Genomic DNA, 19,612 nt, shown 5'->3' on the forward strand with positions numbered 1-19,612 from the left:
GAGGGAGTACAAGGAAATCCTGGTAAATGTATCTGGTACAAGCATCACTAAATTGTTTTTCTTGCAAATCTGTATGCTTCCTTATTCTTACTTCTTAAAAAAAATTTAAAAAAATTTAAAAATTGGCATTTTGAATACATTAATACAAAGTAGCCAGGTAGCTCAAGAAATGACTTGGTTTGGAGGTCAGACTTAATGGTTTCACACTACATTGCCTCTGCACATTAAAAAACAACTTTTAATAATCTGCATGTGATTACAACACTATGCACTATAATCAGCCTACTCTGGGCAAACAGAAATGTCTCTAAATACACACATGTAGTTTTCAGGATAGGCTGCACAAACATCTAGGTATTACTTCCTGACCAGTTACTGCTGTTACTATTAGTTTTGACTCTGGGAATGTTAATACTGCAAACACACACAGCCAGCAGGCAGCTAACCTAGATTTGCATAAATATTTTGGTTACTGAAGGAGAGGCAGAAGTTCATGGAGACTCTCAGGACAGACCAGTCTGCACTTGTAAAACTGGTACCTGAAGCTTAGTCTGGTAGCCTGCAGTCAACACACCCTTCCTTCCTCTCCTCACTGTGGAAGGAGGGCATCAAAAGAAAAGAAAGAGGCCAAACCAGGAATTTGGACTCACATTCCAGTCCTCCTGTGGCAGGGTTGAGCATCTTACAGTCCTCCTGTGGCAGGGTTGAGCATCTTACAGTTTTTCTTACAGTAAGTCTAAGTGACTCAAGACATGAAGATAAGAGTGTGGGCTATGCCCTCAAACCTCAAACTGTCCTTCCGATAAAGCAAAGGAAATTGCTGCCAGACTCCTTAGGGTAGAGTAAGGGGTTGAATCCAGAATACACCACTGGGAGGGACTTCCCGCCCCCATTCTAAATGACAGTGTGTCATCTCAAGCATACCTTTACGAAATTTTCCCCCTAAATCCTCACAGGCTCTTCCTAGAAGGCTCTTCCTGAACCCCTGGCCAGCTTTTGCCTGTTGTCTGTACTCCTTCCATCCTGTAGTGCATGCTTAGAAAGCAGTCATGTTGGTTTTCAGCTAATGAACTTAATGTTGAATGATCTCAGCTCCACTGGTCTCCTCTAGCAGAAGAAATGCTTGGAGGAAAAGACTATGGTCTTTGACCAAAACCTTCCACCAGGAAATAAAAGGGCAGACTTCCCTGTTTTTCCCTATGCTAGGCTACCACAATTCCACCTTTCTGTCTGTCTGCAGGGTGTAAATTAGACCCACCTGCTGCTGAGGAAATTTAGTGGCAAAGCCATTTCCTCCCAGTACCCCACTGGCACTGATTTCTGACACTTTCTGACAACATTTCTGAATAAATGGAAAACCTAATACAAAAATTAATACTAATGTAACATTATGATTGAAGTTAAGGGAACTGGCATGTCAGGGAGTTAATGTGTGCATTTCTAAGAAAAAAAAAGTATTTGTTCACAGTGTAAGGTTTATTTCTATTTCTTTTTCTATTCTTTGTCAGTAATAAACACAAAAGCCCTACTCTTAAATAGATGAATGCACTGTACAAAATTCACTGTCAGAAACTGTAACCATTTGTGATTTTCTTGTTGTTTTGTCCTGCAAACTTGACTGAGGAGAACTTAAAAATGGCAACAACAAAAGAATCTAAATTTTCTAAAGTACACTGTTTCCCCATAAGCCACTGTAGTAAATAGTCAATAGTATTCTAAAAATATAGGGCTTTTTTTCTACAAAACATTGTAATAAACAGTCATTAATACAACTGAACCTTTTGAATTTGATCCACAAAGGGGTTATAATGGTAGTATAAGTGACTTTGTTAGCTATTGTACCACACAGAATACAAATTATGATTAATGACTGAGTCAATTAGAGGTGTAATTAATTGTCACAATGAAATTATACTAGCTATTTTTGAATTACATAAATTATTGAAGTGAAAGAGACCCACCACATGAACCTCAAGAACAGTTTCTGAAATGTACAGTAACCAACATGCACAATAAGGGTATTAGGTTCAGCAACTGCCATTATTATGGGAACATTAAACAAAAAGCATGGCTATTATTCCATTGTTTACATCATTCCATTTCTTTCATCACGGGTAAAATAAGCAGAAGTGAGTTTAACCTTTGTTCCCAGTTGCTATTTCTTTTTATAAAGGTTCTCATGCAGCCATATGAATTTTGCCTGTGAAAAGCTGTTAACAGTGTATGTTTTGAACCCTGGGGTTCACACAAAGACTAAAATCTTGTTTTGACATAACGTCAAGGATACACTTGACCTAAAACAGCACACAAAAATGTAAACTACCAAGCTTTTTTAATTTTCAACCTTAACATTCATTAGTGTTAGGATTTTTTTAATATAAATATTACACATAAAAGAAACTGCATTTATTGAAATAGCACAGCCCTGTTACACAGCTTATCTTTCACAACTTCATAATACAACAAACTGCTGCTAGTGAGGTCAACATATATTTACCATCTTCCCTTCAGAGATTTTCTTTCTTTTCTTTTTCAAATAACAACTGCCTGAAAAGTTTCACCATCTATAAACATCAAGAGCTAAATATCAGAAAAGATCAAGGACTACAGGCCCAAGTCCCCACTCAGATCTCTATGAACTCCTGTTCTAATCAGCTGCACCTGCACTTCTGGAGAATGACGGTGACCTTTAATTTTATAAGAACTTATGACAGTGGTGCTGCTTTGAATCTTGGAAGCTTCTTGAAATATGCAAAATTTACCAAAACTCAGTATTTTTCAACCTAGTAGTATACCTGGAAAACTCCTTTCAGTAGAGGACTTTCAATATTTTCTTTTCTTTTTAAACATTAACATCACTGCCAATCAATGTCTGATTTAATACCAGTATTAGAAGCAATAATGTCTTCTATGTCCAATCAGCAAAAGCATATGGTACATGGAAATTTAAGAGAACTCCCTGAACATTAGCAAAATAATAAAACTACAAAAGGTTAAAGCTGCACTTTTATACCAAACATCTAAACTACCTCACCATCGCTCTTTTTTAAAATACTTATACCCAAAATCTCATGCTACTGTATCTACTCCCAAGAATTTCATTGTGTCTGTGATCACAAAGCCTAGAATAATTTAAACTTAAATCATGCCCCTCTTCAGAAAAGATACAGAAATAATACATTTAGCCTTTTCTTTCTATACAGAATTACATGACAGTGTAGTATTTTCAAAAAAGCAAACAACATTTTATGAGCTTTATGTCCTCAGTCCCAAACACCCACCCAGACAATCAGGTCTTCAGAAGACTCATTTGCAGAGCTCATACCATACCTATGAGCTAAGCGTGACTGGCCAGACCAACAGAAACAAACTCTCTAATGTCTACATCGTTAATTACAGCAGAGCAGTAATTAAGTTACCCCTTGCTGATTCCATGAATGACAACAGGAGAACAATGGCGCAGCCTGATCAGAAATGAGAAACACACTCATCAGAGACACAACAGACAGACCAGTACCAGAGCACTATGACTATCTGTTCTTGCTGGCATCACAGACAATGAGAGCTGCGCTGAGGCAGTCCTAGCCCAAGGAGACAGGTGGAGATTTTCACCCTGTATTTCCAATTGAAACCTAACATTCTCATGCGACTCAGTTCATTTCCATAATTCTCAGGGTTTCAGGAAGAGATGAAACCATTAGTCTTTGAAACTGAATTTCCCTAACACAGTTTTGGGAGGTTAAATACTCCATTGATGTTGTCTGCAGTCACTTGCACATGTTGGCTCTGAATAAAATGAAAGAACATGGGGGCGGTGGTCTGACGAGGTTGGAGCTCCAATATAACCTCCCTAAAACATCTCCCTAAAATACCCCAGACATGGAGCCTGAAGGCTGTCTAAGTGAGGGAGGGAAGTAGTCATCAAAATGAGCTTGGATGAAAGACATCATGCAGCTTCCACTGCCCCCTCAAAGAAGGTACAATCATCACCTACATGTTCATTGTTAAGCAGGTGATGAATGGCAGAACAAGCATAAATGGAGTACAAAATGCTTTAAATATGCTCAAAGCCCAAGTCAGGTGTGACTTTTGCATATTCCTTTTGAGAACCACAGTAAAGAGCCTGCAGTGTGGTCTACAGGAAATCTGGTGACATATCTTTCATTGCCAACCACAAAGGTAGATTCCACAAAAAAAGGGAGTGCATCTCCCTAAAGCACCCTGGAATGGGCTCTGTCTCACTGCAAACCTCCACTACAATGGTGACTTTGCAATGGGGATACACACAACCTGCAGTCAAAAGTTATAAATGAATTCCCCACTGGAAAACATTGGTGTTTGAATTTAATAATAAAACTGTTCAGCTTCCATAAGCTGATGTTGTGTCCATATTTTCTTTTCCTGTTGATACTACAAAAAAGGAAAAGGAAACACTGTAAAACCATCTTTCTCCTGAAGTACAAGTAAATTGTTGTATGACATTAGAGCCAGAGTCTACCTACTTCTCAATAAAAAAGAATGGCAAGAAAAGATGCTGAAAGTTACTGAATACACAGACTGGAAGGTGCCCAAACCAAGCCCAAGACAGAGCAGATTTTAAACAACCTGCTCCTGAGCAACTAGAAGGGATGTCAAAACTTGAGGGAAGAATGGGATTTACTCACACCTCACAGGCTCACCTTCAGAGGTGTTGTTCAAGACAGTGTGTACAGAACACACTCATTACAGCTCCCTGCTACACTAGTGCTGCTTATGGCAGCTCTGAAACTGCATTGTCACAACTCCAGCAGAAATCTAGAAATTGAGGGAAATCTCTGAAAAATGGGCCTTTTTTTAGATGCTGGAAGGAATATTCAGAATTGGCTAGATGCCACTTTTGAATCTTTGAATTAATTTCAGGTTCTGCCCATTTTGTGCCAAAATGCTCCTAGACTTCATAGGATATAGAGTCACTTGTTGCTTGTCACAGTGCAAGGTATGAGTTGACACAAAAATGACAAGATTGTACACATGATATTAGTTTTTGGGAGAGAGGCATGAGAACCCAGGGGAAGCTGAAGTTCATCAGGTATCTCTGAAAAGTCACATGGAGAATAAATCTGTCAAAAGCACGGTAACTGGAGAGAGCAAACGTGACTTCCTAAGGCACTAGGAATTGGAGGTTGGTTGCTCCATAGGGAGGATCCTCTCCTGGACTGCCTAGCTCAGCCATGACATGATAGATATGTTTTAGCTGAACTGGACTCTCCAAATGCCTCAAGTTTATAACAAACCTGTCAAAGCCTCAGTTTATATTCTTAAGGCTTAAAGCTTAAATTGGCACACTATAGGTGCCAACTCTGCAGTGGATCAGCCAGGCCTGCCTCAGGGATGGGATGAGCATTTGGCAGCAGTAACAGCTTCAGCACATAATTTTTGTCTGTCACCACTAGTCTATCAGAGCTTCAGGCCACCAACTCCTCCTAAGATGAATACCATAATGTTTTAGGCCAGACACAGGCAGACAGGCATGAATATGGACATGCAGCCACCTTGAGAGGTTTTAGATTAGAAATGGAGGCACCTACCAATGGGTATGCTATCGTGGTTGGGCAGTTGGTACCTGGATGGGCATCTGCTTCACAGTTTTGGATCTAGGTGCCATTAAGTCCATGCAAGTCCTGCTACAGACATGAAAGTTATGGGCCAGGACACAAAATAACCTTTCCGCTACCCTGACTATATGTGCATTTCATCTGATAATATTCAAATTTCTTTAGCTACATTATAATGAGGTTAAAGCAAGAAAAATTTCCCCACCCCAAATATTACAAATGTCAGTAACGAGAACAGTAAAAATGTCACCACACGGAGAAAAGAGTGAAATTAGCATATTTAGAGAATTATTATACCCACGAGTGAAATAATGCAATCAGCTAGCTGCAAGATAAAGCTAATTTGGTTTCCAACAGTTTATCAACAATGCACTGCTCCTTTGCATTAACAAATTTAAACGGTACCATATCCTGCAAACAAGAATAATTCACACAGAATATTACACTGTGTTAATTAAATAGCTGGAATAGAAAAGGTCAGGCCATGACTGAAAGATGCGCATATGGGTTGTGAAGCTAGGAAAAGATGGAGCAATTTCAAATCAAGCAATCAAAATAAATGATTTTAACCATGATTAAGTCAATAATAAATATACCTAGATTTTTTTAGCCTATTTTGAGAGCCCCTTTAGTTTGCTGCTGTTTTTCAGAATTTTTTCTTTCTTGCTGACCCATGCAAGAGTCGAAATATCTTTAAACCCATCGTAAGATAATTTATCAAAGAATTATCCTGCTTATATTCAAGTTTTCCTTTGACTGTGCAGATAGTGAGAGGCACAAGCAATTTTTGCAGTTAAAAGGACACTGCAAAGCCCCATTTGCTTTATTTTTGGATGGGTTTCCTGCCACTAGAAACATGAAACCTCCATGACTACTACGGTTAATTGAAAAACGTTCAAAGAAAGAAATACTTTTTCACTTTAGTTTACTTCTGCAAATAACAGCACTTTGGCTGAATGCCACCAAATCACTTAAACTATAGTAGTAACATAGCCCTTCTTAATTGAAAAAACACTTTGGCATAGGCTAAACTATGCTGAGGTGGTAATGTATGAAAAAGACTTAGTAAAACAGGGAATTAATCTTAGTTGGAGCCCCAAAGCACTACCAGAATATCCATCAGTCATGATGAAATCTGAATCTCATCCTGTATTTTTACTGTACTTTTGTCACTACAGCTGTAAACAGCAAACTAAAATTTTAGTTTATTTTCTGCATGTCCCCTCATTATTTAAATGTGCATGAATCTTATTTTTCCTGGGGAATTTCCTGAACTTTTCTAAACAAAATATAATTTGCTTTCTCATCATAGTTCTGCTGATTTCAGTCAGCATACACTTCCTTTTTGCACCTTCAGTCTAGCAAACAGAGCTGTGTGAACTAAACAAAATGCAATGTCGTATGTTTCATGAAGAATTTCACGTGAGTCTGTGGGTTTGGCTGCAAAACTGTGGGACGAGCACCACGTGAAATTCAGCTTTGTGCTGCCCAGCACATCAAGACTACTGACACTGGATCTAAAACCAGCCCGTGGGGACCCCACTGTTCAGCTCTCCCCAGTTAAACACGCAGGCATTTATCAAGCCAACTTCCAGACTTTGTGACAGAATGCCTAAGCAAGCCACACTGAAATACCCATTTTTTTTTTAAGGGAAGATGAAGCACTGTGCAGCATACGAGCCATTAATTTTACGACAAATGCAGATGGCTGATATACAGATAAATTCTCACACAACCTAACCGAAATAATATATACTTCACTCTTTTTAAATTATAATAGTTTCTAATAAGCACAGTCTCCCTCACATGATGGTATATTCACCTGAATTATTTCACAGTGGATTTCAGTGCAGGTTTTACCTGAACCCTACTGTTTATTCCCCCCAGTTCGGCCCATGGCTGATTTGTAACCACCTCAACTCAACACGCTTTCCTTCTCCCTTTAAAAGCACAGACTCCCCGCTGCGGTATTTCCCTGCACGCAGGTACCCACGCAGGTTCAGCTGAGCGGGACGTGTGGGAGGAGGAGCGGCGGGGGAGGCACAGCGGGCCCCGCTACAGCCGCCGCCGCCGCCTCCTGCTCCCCGTGCCCGCAGGGCCGGACCCGGAGCCTCCCCGCGCTGGGGCCCGGGCCGGGGCGGGGGCCCGGGGGGCACCTACCCGGCGCAGGGGGACGGCCGCTCTCCGCCCCGGCCATGCTCCTGCAGCTCTTACTGCGGGGGCTCCGCTCGGCACGGCCTTGGGCGGCGGAAGGGGCAGCGCGGCCCGGCAGCGGCGGCGGGGCGGAGCCGGGCGGCGGCGTGACGGCCGGAGCTCCGCGGCCCCGCCGGTGACACCCGAGAGCGGCTCTCGGGAGTCGCCCCCTCCTGCCCCAGACCCCTCTCCCCGCGGGGTGACGGCCCAGTGGCCTCCCCGCCCCGCACGCCCCCGCTGCCCGCCGGCGCGGCTCTCTCCCCGCGGGCGGCGGACCCGACTCTCGCCGCCGCCGCTTCCCTCCTCCCCTCGCCGGCGGAGGAAGGAGGCGGCCGCCGGCCCTCCCCGACCGCGCATGCGGCTGTGCCGGGCCGGGGCAGCGCTGCCGCGCTCGGGGGCCGAGGTGTGGGTGTCCCTGTGCCCGGCCCCGTCCCCTGCTCCCTCGCGGGCCCCCGGCAGCGCCCCCGCAGATGGGCTTGGGCTGGAGCACCGCGGAGGAGCGGCGGCCCCTCCTGCCGCCGCCACCGCCGCAGGCGCGGCCGCAGGCGCGGGGGCCGGCGGGGGGCCCGGCGGGGCGGCTGCCGCCGCTGTCGGGCCGCGTGTACGGGCGGCGGTGGCTGGTGCTGCTGCTGTTCTCGCTGCTGGGCTTCGCGCAGGGCCTGGTGTGGAACACCTGGGGCCCCATCCAGAACTCGGCCCGCCTGGCCTTCGGCTTCAGCGGCTGGGACATCGCCCTACTCGTCTTCTGGGGGCCCATCGGCTTCGCGCCCTGCTTCTTCTTCATGTGGCTCATGGACAAGAAGGGTGAGCGGGACCGGGGGCGGCGGGGCCGGGGGGTCGGGACTCCCCGCCCCGCTCCTGCGGCTTCCCCCGGGCCAGGCGGGGACGGCGTGTCCGTGTCCCCCCGACACCGCGGTCCTGGGGCCGGGGGAGGGGGCGCCGCCACAGCGGGGACGCTCGGGGCCGGTGGCCTCGGCCTTAAAAAGGGATGATTAATAATCAAAAGGCATCATGAGTGCTGCTTCCAGCACGCTGTCCAAACGAAGGCACATCAAAGTCCATTCACAAGGAAGATACTTAAGCTGTTCCTAAAGCTAAGCGGAATTAGGGCATCTGTCGTCGCAGCTGAGGTGTGGGTCTGGAGATGTGTGCCAGCCTGGCATTGCCGTGCGTGCGGCTGCTTGACCTGGAGATGGTCGTGATTTCTGGTGCCCAGCTTTGAAACAAACACACCTAGATGTTCGGGTCAAATAATGTCACTGCTCAGGGCGGCCATTGCATCTTAAAGAAGTACTTCGTTTTCAAAAGCAGGCTGGACACGAAGTCTGTGGTTTGCTTTTCACTGCGCTAGGAAGACGCAAAGACAGGGAACGCAAACCAGAAGTTGCACTTTGGAGTTTTGGAAGGCGAGCACAGGGGACAGTTCCCTAATTTGCATTCTGGTAGCAAACTTTTGAAAATGGTGTTTGTTTCTGGAGAACTTCTCCAGGGCCTGCGTGGTTTGTCTGTGGTTGCTCCTGGGACTGCTCCAGAGAGGTCAAGTACCTCTGTTTGCTGATTTGAGCTTTTGGGCCTAAATCCACAGAAGCAATTTATTTTAATTCCCATTTAAACAGACCTTTAAACAGGAGATAGGAGCCAAGTGCTTATTCCATTTATTTAAGAGTTAATAGCTTGACTGTGGGAAGGGAAGGGAAGAGGGGAAAGTGAAAGCTGGGGAGGAAAGTTGTGTTTGAGAAGGACTGTGTCTCGAAATTGTAATTGCAGTTCCTAAATCCAAAGAGGCATTGTGGGAATAAAATTTACTGAGCTGAAAATATATTTTCCAAATGAGTCCATGGTGGCTGTACAGCCAGTCTTCTTTCAAGCCATTTAGACTTAAGTCAGCAATATCTGTCTAGATTGATGTATAACAGTATCGTTAATTATCTTTGGTTTGTACAGTGAAGACTGACTCTGGTCATGGTATGAAGGAAATAAAGCTAAATGTGAACCTATGCTTATAGAATTGAGTCTGTATTTTTATTTCTACATCTTCTATGAAGTTGGTCCTGAGCAATGCAAAATAATACTGAAAGAGTTTTGAAGTAACTCACTGAAGAAGGAACATTAGTGTTTTGTTGTTTTGTAATGTGATTACTTATGTAGTTGCTGGATTTCTTGGTTTCACATGTAGCTTTTTTAGTGAGGATACATATACAGGTGTTTTTCTCATTTCCTTACCTGATTGCTTGGGTGTTTTTCCTACCTTTTTTTTAATCTCCATGTTCGTTGAAGGTACAGATATGACCTACCCCTTTGGTCTTGCTTTATTGCTTTCCTTGTCAGGAGAATTTCGTTTGGTAACCTGAATAAAGCATTGGCTGTGTGCATAAGGAGTACATATGGGCTCTAGAGCAAGTTCTTTGCACAGCAGCAGATTTTGTGAGGGCTCTGATTGTTTTCTTCTGTTTCTTTTATGCTGTTTTCTGAGTGTGGATGATTCCCACAGAGAATGTGGTGCTGTTCACTTTGGAAGCGATGGTGGAGTCCTGCCACTTTGTTTCTCAGGAGCAAAGATGAGAGCTACTGAGCCCAGCTCTCCCATGGGGCACACCTCTACTGGAGGCACATTGTGTTGAGTTACCTGCTCTGTGGTGTACCAGAAGGAGCTTGACTCTGCTACTTTGAAGCTGTAAAGTTGGTTGAGTCAGACCTTGCAAGGGCAGTATTTCACATGTTGTTACACCAGATTTACTCTCTGTACCATGAATATAGGGAAGCTACACCATTTTCTCTGTGGCTTCAGTCATCTGTCATTGGAGTTGGCTAGTAAGGGAGCTGTCAGGAAAAAATGTATTTGTGAAGTGTCAACATGTAAAACCTGGCATGTATCAGAAATATGACACTGTAGATGAGGCATGTCAGAATCTGAGAGGAGATTTAGCTGTTAGATAGTCCTATACTTCACAGTCAGAGGTAAATCTAACTGGTAAGTAGCTGCCTGCTGTCACTTAAGTCTGATTTTTGTTATGATGCTTCACAACAAGTCCAAAAGTATTTGTCTTTTTGGGTTTTAGTTGTTTGTTGCAGCACATGGTTCAAAACATAAATCTATATCCATTTTTGTGCAGGCGCACAAAAAAATTTGTGCACCTGCTTCCTATTTTGGCAGTGCTTGTAAGGGTTTGGTCACTTTTTTTTTTAACCTTTTAACTAATTAGAAATTGCAAGATTAAATATTCAGGAATAGGCATGTTAATAGTTGTACTTACAAGAAGCATTTCTTGGGCTCTGTGATTCAGTTCCATCACAGCTTCTCAGAGAAGTGTGGGGTCCTCTGAGAAGAGAGGACAGCAGTGTTTAGTTTTCTAACCTCAAAAAGTTTCTTGGCCTTTTTGACCTTTTCCCTCCTGGCCTTCTGAGAGTATCTCCTGGATTCTTTGTGGAGGTCTGTTTGCAGCTGACACAGGCAATGGAGTTGGAGAATCGGAGAAATACATGGGCTGGGAAAGGTGTATAGATGGTATCACTTCTGTCTCCCTGTGGAATTTCTGCAGAAGATGCTACTGGCAATTGTACACATTGCCCAAGGACTCTGATGACCCAGAATAGGTCTTGGTGCCCGAAGTAGCATGACAAACTGTCTTGGTTGACTTAAGCCCATGTTCCTGTGGATCTATAGAGATATTATGTTCTTTATGAAATTTAGGGTAAATTTTCATCAGGAAGGTAGTGATGGTCTTCAGATGGCTGTAATTGCGAAAAAAAATAACCTTACTTGAAGGTCTGAACAGACGTAGAAGGAATAGACGTTTTTTGATGGGTGTTGACAGTATTTTAAAGGGTCTTTGTGACACTGGAGGAAGCCTGGATTTAGCTCGTGTCTCTGTAAGGTGTGTAAATTGAAGCTACTTTGTATTTTTGCAGAGCTCTTGTCATTCCCAAAAATACACTCGTTTTCAGATGCATAGTGAGGCTCACATGTCACAGCTGGAAGTTCTTTGGGGAGTGAGTTCTGTCCCTGCCTCCCAGCTTCCTCAGACATCCTCAGGCAGCTTTCCATGCTCCTTGGCTGGGTGCAGTATTAGGGACAGCAGTGGCATCTGTCACATTTCTTAGTCCTGTTCTGAGATGGGTGCATGTTGAAACTCAGGAATTGTGTTTGCATGTGTCATTTTTGAGTATGTGCCATTTTGGGTGGGTTTGAAAACCCTTTTCCATAGGTAGAATTACAGATGTTGTCTTGGTTGTTTTTTTTCTTAGTGAAGAAAAGTTAAAAGATGGAGTGTGCCATGGATCTACATGTCTTGTTATTTGGTGCATTTTCTTCATCAATAGAATTAGAGAGTCCTGGTTTAAATTCTAATTACCTTTAGAGTTTCAATATGACTGAAATTAAATGGGAAATTACTTCAGTGTGATATCGGATGGACCCTTGTTGTTTACATGATTAAAATTAGCTACATTTGTCACATGATGCTTGAGTGTTTATGTACATTTTGTGCCTCAAGTGTTTCATTTCCTGAGAACTGTAAATACAAGCACACAGAACTGTTAGGATGTTTATATATCTAACTCGAAGCTTACATCTTTCCCTGGATCTGGTTCACCAAGAGGGTTTTATTAAGCTCCTAGTTACAAGGTGAGACCTAGAAGCAGTACATGTCAGTCTTTATTATGTTCTCATATAAGCAAAAAGAGGCAATGAAGAATGAAACACTTTACAATAATTGCCATTAAACAAATTGAATAGAATGGTGATATTTTTCAATAATTGTTGGAATACAGTGAACACAGTCTTTTGGTCCTTTTTTATAAAATTATATATGCTTACATGAGTTGCGTAGACAATCTTAGTAATTTTATTTTGCTGAAATTAAATTTATATAACATTGTTATTCTAGTGATTACATTATAAAGTAGAGAGAAAACTTAAATAATCAAATTCTGTTTTTTAATCAAGATTGTCTTGTCTGTATAAACCGTGGAAGTTTTTACTTGTATGAAGTTATTCCTTTCCTGAATATCAAACTCTTGATTTCTTTGCTGTCTGTTAGATCATGCTTCTCAGTTTCCTTTTCTGAGACATTTGACAGTTCTTATCTCTTTCACCTGGGAATTTTAATGCAGTCTGACCAAATAGTCATGAATATTGAGTACAGGTATTTAATTGGACCTTACTAGTATAAAAATGTTTTAATAACTGTTCTCTTTAAAATAAACTACACATGATGGATAAAGAGAATTCTGCATGGCAGCTTTCATGTTTGGAGTTCCCAGATTGTCACTTGGTGCTGCATGCATGAAAACACTGATTTTTACTTTTAGGGGACCTTTGGATTCCTCTACCTCAAATGTAGAGTCACTTGGATAGGAGGGAGATGACTTCAAATGAACTTGTTCTCCCCCTAGGTTTTAACCTAGGAAGTATTTCTGAAATGCCTTTGGGTTTATTTTGAGAGATGTGAAGATGGGTATGGAGGGGAAGCAGGTGGTTGTTCCAGAAGTTGGTGGAAACATCAATGGCCAAGTGAATCCAACAGATGGGGAAGATTTTCTGAAGTGTTTCCGTTGCTCTTGGCATCTCAGAGTCCTTCTCTGTCATTCAGACTTTTGGACAATTTTATAGTAAATATAAATTGGAGCATGTTAGTAGTAACTTAGAAAAATGGCTGATAGGTTCCACTTGTGAAATAGATGGACAGTGTGAAGTACTTTCCATGGTGGCTTTCACAAGAAAATGCAGAGTTTTTGCTGGAAGTATCCATAGTTCTGTCATGTCACAAGTGACCATAAGCACATGGGGTTTTGCTTAAGAGGGGAAGGACGAGAACCTTTAAAGTCTGAGAATTTACACCTGTGGTGAAGAAGCACATTTTCAGCTCTTATTCATCGTGATCTCAGAAATAGATTTTTCTTATCTCAGATGTATGGCTGTAAGATGTGTGCCCAGTATTTCAAAATTACCAATTTGATAATTCATGTGTCAAGTTCAGCTGTGAGCCTCAGCTAAAAATGTCTGGGATAAGACTCAGCATAAGGCTGTAAAATTTTAATATAATTGGGTGACATCAAGTCAAAAGGATTTGCACAGTTCAACAATAGAAAAGGTTTATACAGACATTATGGCTTTGGGAGGTTAGTACAGTCTACAGGAAAGAAATACCCATGGGAAAACTTAGATATGAAAATGTGGGTAGAATAGCAAGGAGCCAGTGAGAAAGGAAAGTGTACAGAGGGTAATCTTATAAACAACTGATTCTACTGAGTAACATTTATGTTAATGGCAAAGGTCTTAACTCCAACAAGAGCAGGAGAAGGCTTTCTTGGGTTGAATGAAAGCTAAATGTGAACTTAGTGCATCACTTAAAAAGAAGAGTGGGGGGAGAATGCCTTGACTCATAAGAAGTGAAAGGTATGTGTATTTGGTGAAAATGCAAGTGGTTGATGCACTTAAACTAAACACAAAAGAAGTTTGAAGGAAAATACCTGTTTTACTCCAGTCTTTTCTCTCACATCCTGTAGACACCTTCCACTGCATGCTATAAATTATGTGGATTTCATTATCTTGTAAGTGATACTGATCCACACCTATCAAATCCCGTGAAAGGGATTAATGTTCCTAAATAACAAATCTTGGAAGAAATGAGATGGAAGTGTTGCTTTTCATGTGGAGAGATGAAAGGAGCAATTAGAGAGCTGAATACGGGTAAATCCCACTAGAGCATATATTTTATCAGCTTGATTTTACAAAACTTATTTTGATGAGTTGCTGGTGCGCATGTTTGTAAAGACATATTTTTCCTCTATACCATCAGAAGAAAAGAAAAAGGAAGACCGAACCAAACTTAGCTTTTGTTGCTTAATTTTATATACTGTGGCTACATGAAGGGCCACAGAGCATTTGTGCAAGTGCTTGCAGGAGTGGAGACTCAGAGAATTGACTGGCTCACCCTCGCTGGAGTCAGACATGCTTCAGAAGAGCTTAGCAACATAGAGTGGTTTAATTAGATCTGATGAGTTGTATTAACTTGGTGCCACTGTGATTCATCATAGCAATGCTAGCTTGATTCTTAGCAGCACTTCTCATACCTCCTGCTGGGCCAGGTTGAGTTGAAAGCATTAGTCGTGGCTGTGGACAGATGTCCTCTTCTGGAGCTAGTTCTTTCTGTTTGGTGGGATCACCCCCCATCTCTGCTTTGTACCGTGTTCCTACATACATTCTCTTCATTCTGCCCCCCTTTAGGCAACTGCTGTGCTCTTTGTACTCCTCACACATGTCTTTGCAGTGGTGCTGGGACAGCTGTTTGAAACACCACATGCTGAAGCACATCAGGAAGCTGCATGTTGGATTTAAAAGAACTTTTCCATGATGGGAAGTAACATGTTTGCATGGCCCATATGAGAATAATAATGGCCATGCTATCTGAGGGTAACACTCTTGAGGCTCTGCATAAACAGACACAGTGAGTGGGGAGGTAATGGCCATAAACTAAAGCACAAGAAGTTCCACCTCAACATGAGGAAGAACCTCTTTACATTATGGGTGGCAGAGCATGCTGCCCAGGGAAGTTGTGGAATCATGTCTCCTCCCTGGAGACATTCATAACCCACCTGGATACATTTCTATGTAATGTGCTCTAGGTGACCCAACCTTGGCAGGGGTGTTGGACAAGGTGATCTCCAGAGATCCTTTCCAACCCTAACAATTCTGTGATTCTGTGCGTAACTTGATATACCTTGATGTTGACAAATTGATGAATAGGGAAATCGTTTACCAGTGTGAAATACAATCCCTTACTTTTCTTATGCAGCTGCTGACACAAGCAGAGGTAAAGCACTTAAGCATCCCAGAACTGGGTCAGGACACAGCCTGATCTAAGAAGGTATTTTGTCAACAGTAGCTTATAAAAGTTGACTACAGGGAGTTTAATACTAGTGCAGCTGTGCACTGATATATGCCCTGTTGTATGCTCATATATTTTTACTACCCCTCATAACCTCTTGACCCAAGTTGGTTCTAATCTGAACTCTTTCACCTTCTCTACTTCCTGCCTCACCGATCTTGTGTCATGTCCATCTTGTCCTCCCATTTCCCATTGCTCTCCACTCCTTGGTTGTTGAGGAGTAGGAGAGGTTGGATGTGAGAAGCTCAGGGCCCAAAGGAGTGAGAAAAGCCCTTGGATAGATGGAAAGAGAGACAGAAGAGGAAGAGTATGGGACAAGGTAGTTGGTGAAGCATGGGAGGCATGGATGCAGAAGCAAGATCAGGAGCCAGAGGGCAGGGAGTGCTGGGGATGGGAAAGGTGGAAGAACGAGTTGAATAAGAGGCACAGGGAAAAGGACACTGAGTGAGAAAGAGGCGGAAGAAAATGTGACTTAAGTAGCTGGCAGCAAATAGTGGGGTGGCAGGTACCTGCACAGCACCACAGGTCAGCAGCATGGTTTTTGTGAACTGCCTTGAGGGGCACTTTTAAATCCAGGAGAAGGGAATCTCTTGGAGCGCAATTGACCTTTTTGCCTTTACTTATCTCCAACAAAGGCCCCTGTGTTTTGCCTCTTCACAACCCAGCCTCTGAACTCTGCCTGGCACTGTCTTCTCTTGTCAGGCAGAAGGTGAATTGGCCCTTCCTTCACCCTTCCCTTCCCCGTGGTGTCCCAGCCACAGCTGCCTGCTCCCTGTGGGGCTCTCTGGGTGCTGCTGACGCAGAGGAGGGCGGCTCTTCCTGCTGTTCCTTCTTCTGCGGGTTTGGTGGTGACGGATGTCTGGCCTCGTGATGGAGGCACAAGTGGGATGCTGGGGTGGATGTGGCCCTTCTGGCTGGTATCTCTCCCCTTCTGGAAAGCCTTGTAGAATGGGACAATAAACACTAAAATACTGTTTTGTTGTCCGCTGCCTTGCTGCATTTTGAAAGCATTTAAATTTTGCCAGTCTCCTTTCTTTTAGAAGTTTTTAACAGTGTGGCAGCTGTGCTACATAAAGGTAGTTGATATAACATAAATGACAACAATAATTTCACTTTTATCAAAATCCCTCAGGCTTTCTTGTAGACTTTTATGATGACAGTAGTAAAGTACTTAGGAAAGTTGTATTGGATTTGTTTTGCTAGCTGTATGTTTATACTGTATTTATAATTCCCAGCTATTAGTTTAGAATTCCATTAAAGAGAAGGAAGAGTAGATCAGGTGTTGGGTTGCAAAAGCTGAATCTGTTTCCTTTAAAGAAGACAGAGTCTTTCCTTCAAAGAATTAACATGGTATTTATTTTTCCTATCAGAAGAAACTAAGTATGAACAAAGACCATTTTCACTTGGTAATGCTGAACTAACACAGCTTTTCTGATTTCTGAATTCCAGTAACAGCCTTACAGAACTGCAGAAATATAATAGTTTTTATTCATTATTTTTGGCCAATATTTTAGGCGTTAATTTCATATTATGTTTCAGAAGTGGAAAAAAAAGCTGAAGAAAATGCAAAAATGAGCTTCATTAGTTCTTAACAGAGTTTGGATATTTTCTGCATTGCTGATTTCTACCTGTATATTTTTATTTTTCTGGTAAGAACTGCCTTGATTGTGGGAAAGGAGCTGTGTAAAAGAGGGGTATTTGTATTTGCTTCCCTTTTCAGAGCTGAAGAAGTAGAGAGTGCATAACACAGGCCCTACAATAATCTTCCCTTTTGGGAAAATCTGTCGTCTGACATTGCCAAATAAAAATATTTGGTTTATATAAAATACTTGTTTAAAAACACCCAAACCCATGGTCAGTGCTGAGGAGAGCAGAACTACATTTAAGAAACGTGATGTTTTGGTAATTGTTACCATATTTTGCTAATTTTCTTGGAGAATGTTTGGATTCTCCCAGTGGCAGCGTGATATAGCCTCAGCTGAGCAGTCTGAAGACCTGGTACAAGTTTCTTTAAGAATTTTTTTTGTTATAATCCCAGGGCAAGAGAAATTGTGGCTTGCCCTGCCTTTCTGTCAGTGGTGATGTTCAGAGCTATTCCATCACTTCCTGCTGTAATTTGGTTTTATTAATGCTTCTCTTGTGCATGTGCTATTGTGACACTGTAGCTATAATTGTGCTGCAGGAGCTTGTGATTAATGCTCCAACTTCCTCAAAAGCTACAAATTTAAGCTTTCTCATGCAGATTTTTAGAAGAGAGGATTTTTAGATTTTTCCTCTTTTTAGAGCTGGAGATCTGTGTGACTCAGCTGGGAGTGATGTGTTTTGAAAGTGAGAGGTCTTCTGCTTTTTCCAAAGTCTGTCAGTGTTTTTCTGGAATACAGGACACCAAGTATAACTGCACCTAGGAACTCTTTCTGTTTTATTTGGTTATTTTTGATGAGTGCCACCCCTTTTGAATACTTGAGAGAGGTGGAATTGTTACATTTTTTAATTAATCACGTGAACCTAAAGAATTGATCAGGAATCTTAAAAAATACAATGGGTTTAGGATCCATTACAGCATTACAGTTCTGCAAATGGTGTCTTTTAGAATGAACTATGTACCCTAAATAGTGCCTGATGTATTTTAATGTTAAAATAACATTGAAACTGTTCACACAGCGAAAAATTGAAAGCTCACTCCAGTAACCTTTCTGACAAGTCACAAGACCTGCATGGATATTACATCAATGAGGCTCTTACAGCTCTTTTTTCCTCAACTCTCAGCAGGGATAATAAAAAGGAGAAACTTTTTGTACTTAGTGTCCTGCTTAGTGGATGTGCTAGGCAGTATTTAGTGTAGCTGCCAATCCTTGCTGCACGGTTGCTTCTTGATACTCTGTTGTGGCAAATCAAACTGCCTCTGTATTTCTTAAAACGAAGAATTTCATGCACCATTGGGTGGTGTGGGCAAGTACCACCAAGATAATGACAGAACATCTTCCCTCTTAAATGTATACAAGAGAAATTGTTTTTCCTCCCTGTCACCCCAGGTAAGGCTCTGTAGTTAGCTGTGTGGTAATTGAGCCTGCTGTGCAATTGGAGTCCTTGAAAGGAGTGGGAAGAGAAAAGAAAGAACTTCCCTTCCTTGTTCAGTGCTGTAAGGGCTCTTGTTCATCCTCAAATACAATAATAAGAGCTTGAGTGAAGCTTCTTGTCTTGTACTTTCTGTTGACTTGTTAGTGAACATCCATAGTTTAGCTTCAAAGTTAATGAGGAGATTTAGCCCCCAGCTGCATTATTGGCTATTTTTGTCACTTGCTCTGCATCTCTCAGTATTTATACACTGGCACATGTACGCACACACAGGCTCCATTATGCAGATTTCATTTTATCAACTGGCAAAGGTGGATTCAATGATTCACCTGAATCTTCGTGTTTTATTAGATCCTGGAGTTGAGAGTAGAAAGCAGGTAACTGAGGTAACAGAAGAAAGACTAACTCTTAAAAGTGTTTGTTGATTTCACGGATTTATTAAGCACTCAAATAGCTCTTTTCTCTTGTATCCAGGCACTGCACTGATCTCAAGTGAAGAGAAGCTGTTTTACTAGAGTTTCTATTTCTAATGGTCAGACTGGTTCCTGTTTCCACGTGTTTATAACCTGAATAAACAAGGCAGAGGGGGGAAAAAGAGGTGAAGCAGAGAAGTGGCCTGCCCAATTCCATAAGGCATGTCAGGAGATGCAGGTCCTGCTGCCCCAGGCCAATGCTCTTCTCTAAGATGTGCTGAAAGCATTAAGAGAGGTTCATTGCACTTGGATTAGTTGCAGATGAAACCGATGCTTTCTGCAGTAAAATATATAATAACAATAATTGTCTGCTTTGAAGCCAAGAAACAGTATTAAAGAATAGCAGATATTCTAATAAAGCGTCTAAAACTGATTCTAAAAGCATCAT

General features: G+C 42.2%; 2 protein-coding genes across 4 annotated transcripts in view; one reads left to right on the plus strand and one right to left on the minus strand.

Moving 5' to 3' along the window:
* Positions 1-7,855, minus strand: part of HSPBAP1 (HSPB1 associated protein 1) — a 37,015-nt gene extending 29,160 nt beyond the window's left edge. For 2 of the 3 annotated variants that reach the window (XM_017823581.1, XM_017823579.1), the window contains exon 1: positions 7,755-7,855. In XM_017823581.1, coding sequence (XP_017679070.1) covers positions 7,755-7,791 — 37 coding nt within the window. In that variant the 5' untranslated portion in view covers positions 7,792-7,855. Of the gene's footprint in view, positions 1-3,419; positions 3,451-7,754 lie in introns of those variants that run through there. The other variant, XM_017823580.1, reaches the window with a different exon arrangement.
* Positions 7,856-8,257: 402 nt separating this feature from the next.
* DIRC2 (disrupted in renal carcinoma 2) overlaps positions 8,258-19,612 on the plus strand; it is a 68,959-nt gene continuing 57,604 nt past the window's right edge. The window contains exon 1 of the mRNA XM_017823544.1: positions 8,258-8,591. Within this exon, the coding sequence (XP_017679033.1) occupies positions 8,258-8,591 (334 nt within the window). The remainder of the gene's footprint in view (positions 8,592-19,612) is intronic.

The sequence above is a fragment of the Lepidothrix coronata genome, unplaced genomic scaffold (assembly GCF_001604755.1).
Source record: "Lepidothrix coronata isolate B3197 unplaced genomic scaffold, Lepidothrix_coronata-1.0 Scaffold103, whole genome shotgun sequence".
Taxonomy (NCBI): Eukaryota; Metazoa; Chordata; class Aves; order Passeriformes; family Pipridae; genus Lepidothrix; species Lepidothrix coronata.